This window comes from Cricetulus griseus, chromosome 2, assembly GCF_003668045.3.
Source record: "Cricetulus griseus strain 17A/GY chromosome 2, alternate assembly CriGri-PICRH-1.0, whole genome shotgun sequence".
Classification (NCBI taxonomy): domain Eukaryota; kingdom Metazoa; phylum Chordata; class Mammalia; order Rodentia; family Cricetidae; genus Cricetulus; species Cricetulus griseus.
In genome coordinates, this window is record NC_048595.1 from 87,012,914 (window position 1) to 87,018,913 (window position 6,000).

General features: G+C 42.6%; 1 protein-coding gene across 2 annotated transcripts in view; it reads left to right on the forward strand.

The window, feature by feature from the left end:
* Positions 1-4,547, forward strand: part of Tmem245 (transmembrane protein 245) — a 79,339-nt gene extending 74,792 nt beyond the window's left edge. For both annotated transcript variants that reach the window (XM_027403052.2, XM_035439873.1), the window contains one exon: positions 4,132-4,547. In XM_027403052.2, coding sequence (XP_027258853.1) covers positions 4,132-4,177 — 46 coding nt within the window. In that variant the 3' untranslated portion in view covers positions 4,178-4,547. The remainder of the gene's footprint in view (positions 1-4,131) is intronic.
* Positions 4,548-6,000: the final 1,453 nt, after the last annotated feature.

Sequence of the window (6,000 nt, forward strand, 5' to 3'; positions counted from 1 at the left end):
ATAGCTTAGCAACATTTTCAAAACAATCAAAAAATTTTTATTTTGGTTTTTCTTTTTTTAGAGACAGGGTTTCTCAGTGTAGTCTTGGCTGTCCTGGAACTCACTCTGTAGACCAGGCTGGCACTCACAGAGATCTGTCTGCCTGCCTCTGCTTTCTGAGTGCTGGCATTAAACTTCTAGATACTGTATTATGTTTTCCAGCTTGTCTTCAGTGGGAAAGCACTGATTTCCCTGTTATTGTATATTCTAGTGTATTTGAGTACTCTTGGTTCTGATAGTCCACTTACACTTAAAGAATGGTGCTGCTCATTTTGTTTTAAATGTCATATATTTTGAATTGAATATAGTGGCTTCTGAGTTGAAGTCAGTTGCTCAGAAGCCCATTGGAGCTAATACTTTTTTTTTTTTTTGAGACAACATCTCCCTACGTCACTTTGTAGCCCTGGCTGGCCTGGAATTCAGAGATCCTCCTACCTCTGCCTCCAAATTCTGGGGTTAAAGATCTGTGGCCCCACACCCTTTTAATGATGGCTAAGAAAAGTCAGTTTCCTTAAAAAGAATAGAGCACAGGGACATGGTGACTACAAAGGCCTCATCAACTGGGGCTGGCGACACTAGGACTAGGTCTTTTTTCCCCTTTTTCTCCTTCCTCCTTTTCTTTCTTTCTTTTTTCTTTTTTTTTCCTAAAGATTTTATTTATTTATTATGTATACAGTCTTCTGCCCGCATCCCAGAGGGCACCAGATCTCATTCAAGGTGGTTGTGAGCCACCAGGTGGTTGCCAGGAATTGAACTCAGGACCTCTGGAAGAGCAGTAAGTGCTCTTAACCGCTGAGCCATCTCTCCAGCCCCTCCCTCCCTCCTTTTCTTGAGGCAGTCACACTGTGGAGCCCAGGCCAGCTGAATTCACACTCCACTCTTTAGCTTTGTGAGTATGTTGTGTAGTACCACACAGGTGCTTGGGTACCTGCAAAGTGAAAGCATAGCTTCTTCAGGGCATTGGAGAAAGAACAACAGATTTTGTTAATGTTTTGCTGTTATTTTGGGGAGGGAGGGATGTCTTCTAATGATTTTGACAACAGTTACTTTAAGATGAAACAAAAGAAATCAGTGTATAGAAAGACAAGAGACCTCTTTCTCTTCTTCTGGAAGTAGGAAGTTTTATCATGAGTAGGGCTGCTGGGAAAAATGATGTGAGGCCCAGTAGATAATCCCCGTTATTTCCTTCAGTCATTCATGCTTGTGGACGTTTTTACTGTGCTGATTGTGAAAAAACAAAGGCTTTGACTTTTCCCAGTGCAGATGCTTTCAGATAGTGAAGGTTTTTGGGGTTTGGCTCATGTTAAAATTGGGGCACTGAGGTCGTAATGACTTACCTGACAAGTCCATTGCCCTGTGCAGCCCTTGATGGCTATGATTTTTGCTCCCTGTTGTGAGGTGTTTGCTTCTTCACAGATCTTCAGGTCTCCTGGTTGGAGGTAGCAAGCCCTGCTGCAGCCAGGAGCAGGGACGGGGCGGTGAGTTAAGGATGCAGAGATCTGCTGTGGCCTTTGTACTCTGTGCTGATACAAGCCCACTTGCATCTCTGCCTGTTGTTCCTAGTCCAAAACTCCTTCTTGTCTCCAGAGAAAAGAAATTAATTTCTTCCAAGAAGTGGGAAGAAGTGACAGCTGCGTGGTGTGGTGGAAGTCGGTGGGGCGGTGGAGTGGGAGTTGGTGTCTTTAGCAGATGAACATCAATGCATTGCTTAGCTTCACCCTCCACTCTCAGAGTTAGCTACTTCTGAGCTTAGAGGGGATTTTGCTGAGTGAATTTAGGTTGTTTTAGGCTCCTTCTACTACTGGCTTGGAATTCTTTCCTTTCAGGGGTGGCCAAGTCCCAGTGGTTGCTTGTTGGAATCGCCCCACCAACCCCCAGCTGTTAATGGGTGCTTGTACTGGCACTCTGTGTTTGATGTACCCTTCTTTTAATGGACAGTTTAAAATGGCTGTTTAAGTAGCCACAACACATGTGACACTTGCAACATTTACTGAGACTTACTGTGTGCCGAATCCCATGATAAATATGTAGCCCCAGTTGGCCTGGAACTCACCCGAGATCCATCTGTTTCCACCTCCTGAGTTATGGGATTAAAGGCATCCATCAGGCCTGGCTCTTCAGGTGTTGTGTTCTGAACCTATTAGTGTCTCCTATTATTCTTAGATGAAGTAGTTTAGGACTTTGTGCATTGGAGTATAAGGTTAAGCTTCAGGTTGTTCGTGCTTTATCAAATCTTGTCCGTTTGTGTAGACTGGAAATGCTTAAAACTAAAGCAGTCGAGGAGGAGGTAGGATTGTGGGATTGCTTTCAAAGTTAGATTTGCTTTGTAGGCTGCTAAGGAAAAAGCCTTGTGCTGTGTGTGGTTTGTTGACAGTGCTGCCTGAACTTAGTACACATAATCCTGTGTTGTCTTTTAGTTCTGTTACTAATGAAAATGTTGAATACATTTTGATAACTATTGGCTGATTTGCTATAAAAACAAAATCAACTTTACACAACTTTGAGGAAAATGATCTAAAAAAGAACAGTAATTCAACATGCTGTGTTTATATGGTCACGGGGCCTGCAGAGATGGCTTAGTAGTTACGACTACTTGTTGTTGTAGAGGACCCTGCTTTTGGTCCATAGGCTTACCCACAGCCATTTGGAACCCTAGTCCTAGGGAATTGGATGCTCTCTTCTGGGCACCAGACATGCACATGAGGCATCTACGTACATGCAGTCAAAGCTCTCAGTTTTGTGTTTTTTGTTTTTTTTTTGAAGAATGCTAGTGTTTTTGTGTCAAATATCTTTTGTATTCCTCCCTGGTGATTCTGTTAAAGAGAAGTAGTATGGGTTCTCTCTAGATGGGTGCTAGTAAACTGTCCATATATATTTTATGTCAGGAAAGTTTGTCTCAATGATAGTAACAATGCTTTTTTGGGGGGGTGGGGGGCTTCGAGACAGGGTTTCTCTGTGGCTTTGGAGACTATCCTGGAACTAGCTCTTCTAGACCAGGCTGGTCTCAAACTCAAAGAGAACCGCCTGCCTCTCCCTCTGTCTCCTGAGTGGTGGGATTAAAGGCCTGTGCTACCACCACCCAGCTAGTAACAATGTTATTAATCAAAACCCTATAACCCATCACCAGCTGAACTCAAAACAATGTAAGGAAGACAGAACATTATTCTTGTTTAAAAGAAGTCCAGAGGGGCATTCCAAGTCTAGTGTGTTAAACTAATGCTAAAGCCCCGCTTTTCCCCATCAGAATGCTGTGCCAGCCTTGACTTATGGCTTTCTAAGATACTGGAGCTCATGTTCATTCAGAAGCTCTGACTTGCCCATTTGGCTATCTGTAAGCACCTCAGCTTTTCTGGGTGACATTATGACTCAGGCCAGTCAGTCATATCCAGGGCTCTTTGGTCACCACTGTCTTAAGGTAGAAACCTTTGTGCAGCAGACCTTTCTATAGTCCAGATACCAGCTGGCATTTGGCAGTTCTCACGTAGCTTGCCTGATAGTATAAGGCAGCAATAGTATAAGGAAGGTGATGAAAATGCCTTCCTACATCTGCCTGGAACTCTGCCCTTCAGGGCTTGGGTTCTGTGCTGTTCCAGGGTTCCTACTTCCTAACAGGAGTCTAGCCACTCAGCACTTAATCTGATCTGCAAGACTTAATCTCTTTAATATCATCATATCTATTTTCCAGCTAGTTAGAAGTTCTAAGAGCCAAGACACTGCCCAAAGTTGCACAACATTTCTCTGAACATCTTGTTAGCCAAAATTCAGTCACATAGCCATATGTGGTTTCAAGTAAGTCTGTGGAAGTCTTTTGGATAAAAGATAATGGACTCAGACCTAAACTTGGCTTTTGTTTATAAAGAATAAGGGCTAACTAGTAGATTTTGAAACAATCTTGTGAAAATACTAAAAATAGTGACTGTAATATCTTCTCCCTCTTAAAGATTATGAAAAAAATGTTATTCTGTATGGTAACTGGTTCTGGGCTTCTCCCTCCTTCCTTTTTAACTTTCTCCCTTTTTTTTTTTTTTTTTTCTTGTCTCTGCCCCTTTCCAAAGCAAAACCAACCATTCTGTTGTCTTCTTCTTTTTTTAGGGCTTTCCGTGACATCTCTGAAGATCTGAAATCTTCAGTAGATTGACATGGCTTCACTGCTGTGACTCCTGTGGGGAGTTCTACCTCGACAGTGAATTCTCCCAGTTGTGGCCTCTGTCCTGTCAGCTGTGTCTGGTAGGCAGAGGCACCAAAAATGAAGCTGAAGCCTCCCAGCCTTACATGCAGAACACCAAGTGAGAGAGGACTTGCTCTAGGCTGCTTTGCATTTTAAAACACAGCTTGAGTTGGAAACTGTGTGTACTCACAGCTCATGCAAGGATGGCTTGAAAAGTTGCAGTTCGTGCACTGGTATCAAGGCTTGAAATTGGCCTCATTGATTGTCTACTGCAATGCATATGTATAGAGTTACTTTAAGGATTCTAAAATACCTGCTATTAAAAGTATATTCAGTGTCATTTTTCTCCTGCCTTAGGAGTTCTTAGCCCCTTTTGAGTGACTTTCACTTTGGAGTATGGCTTAATAAGCAGAGAAAATGAGTCTTACACCCTTTTAGAATAACCTTTTCCCCTTCTTGGAGGAGAAAGGTGTTGTAGAAGTGATGGTGGGGTATGTGTGCTGTGACAGAAGAGAAGCAGTAGGAGTGGAGCTCTCCCTCCTTCCTCCCCTTCACCTTTCCTCTCAAGGTTGCCAAATTTCTACAACTTTTCTGACCACATTGGATGAAGATCCTCATTGAGCTGCTGTGAATAGTAATAGTGTAATAGCATCCATGCTGTCAACTTTCTTCTTGAACTCTTTTACAAGAAGAGACTCTCAGGTGCAGTGGTACTCTGGTTTGCTGTGTGTGTCCCTAGCCCTTTACTTGGAACTCTACCAGTAAGTTACTTAGCAGCAGAATTTTATGTTTTCTGCCACTTATCACAGTGCCTTGCACATGTGACTCTAGATGAATGCTTGCTGGGTTCGACTGTAACTTTCTACGTATCTCAGATATGACATAACCATCATAGTGCTTCACATTTTCAGCCTGTGTGTATTACTTACACTCATTTCACATCAGCTCTCTCAGCTTTGTATTCTCAACAGTGTCACACTCGTCAGGGCACTAAGCTTCAGGACAGTGGCAATGCAGAGCCACCAAGTGTTGTAAGACTCGGTCTCCCGTCTTCTGACTTCACATTGGCAAACTCTGTCTCGGTGCATTTTTTAGGGCTCAGCAGTTTCCCAGTCCTGCGTCCCAGGTGTTGTCAAACGTTCCTTGCAAGTAAAAGAAAGCTTGTTCTGCTTCATGACATGGTTGGAAGGAGAGCCAGCACCTAGTTCTGTGCCCTTCCTAGATGGCTGTTCTATCACCAGCCCTGCCTGTGCCCAGAGGGAATGTGAAGCAGAAGAGATTTGTGTCAAAGATTTTTTTTTTAAGCACTTAAGACTAAAATTAACTTTTCCTAAAACATCTCACTAAGTTTATAAATTTATTTATGTCACAAGTAATAAACCCCACCTAGTGCAGTATCTTGACTTGGCTGTGTATAGTATAGCACAAGCAGGTCTTCTGGTGTATCATGAATCCTTCAATGTTTATGACCTGTTACTCCATTACCTGTTAGATTTGACCACTAGATCACTCTGTTCTTTAATCAGTTGCTCATTTGTTAATTAACACATTTCTTGAGCGTTAGTAAACTCTAGGCACCATTCCAGGTACTGTATAGGGTGCTATGGGAGATAACTCCAGAGGCAGCCTCTCACCTTAAACGCTAGCCAGATCATGTATCATACTAAATCCAAAATTCTTGTATTAAAATGGCTGAAGAGAGAAACCAAGGTTGTGATTGTTTACTTTAACCTGGTAAGTTTATAGCTATAATTAGCACATGCTCATAAGAGGCAAATATACACAGTGGTTTG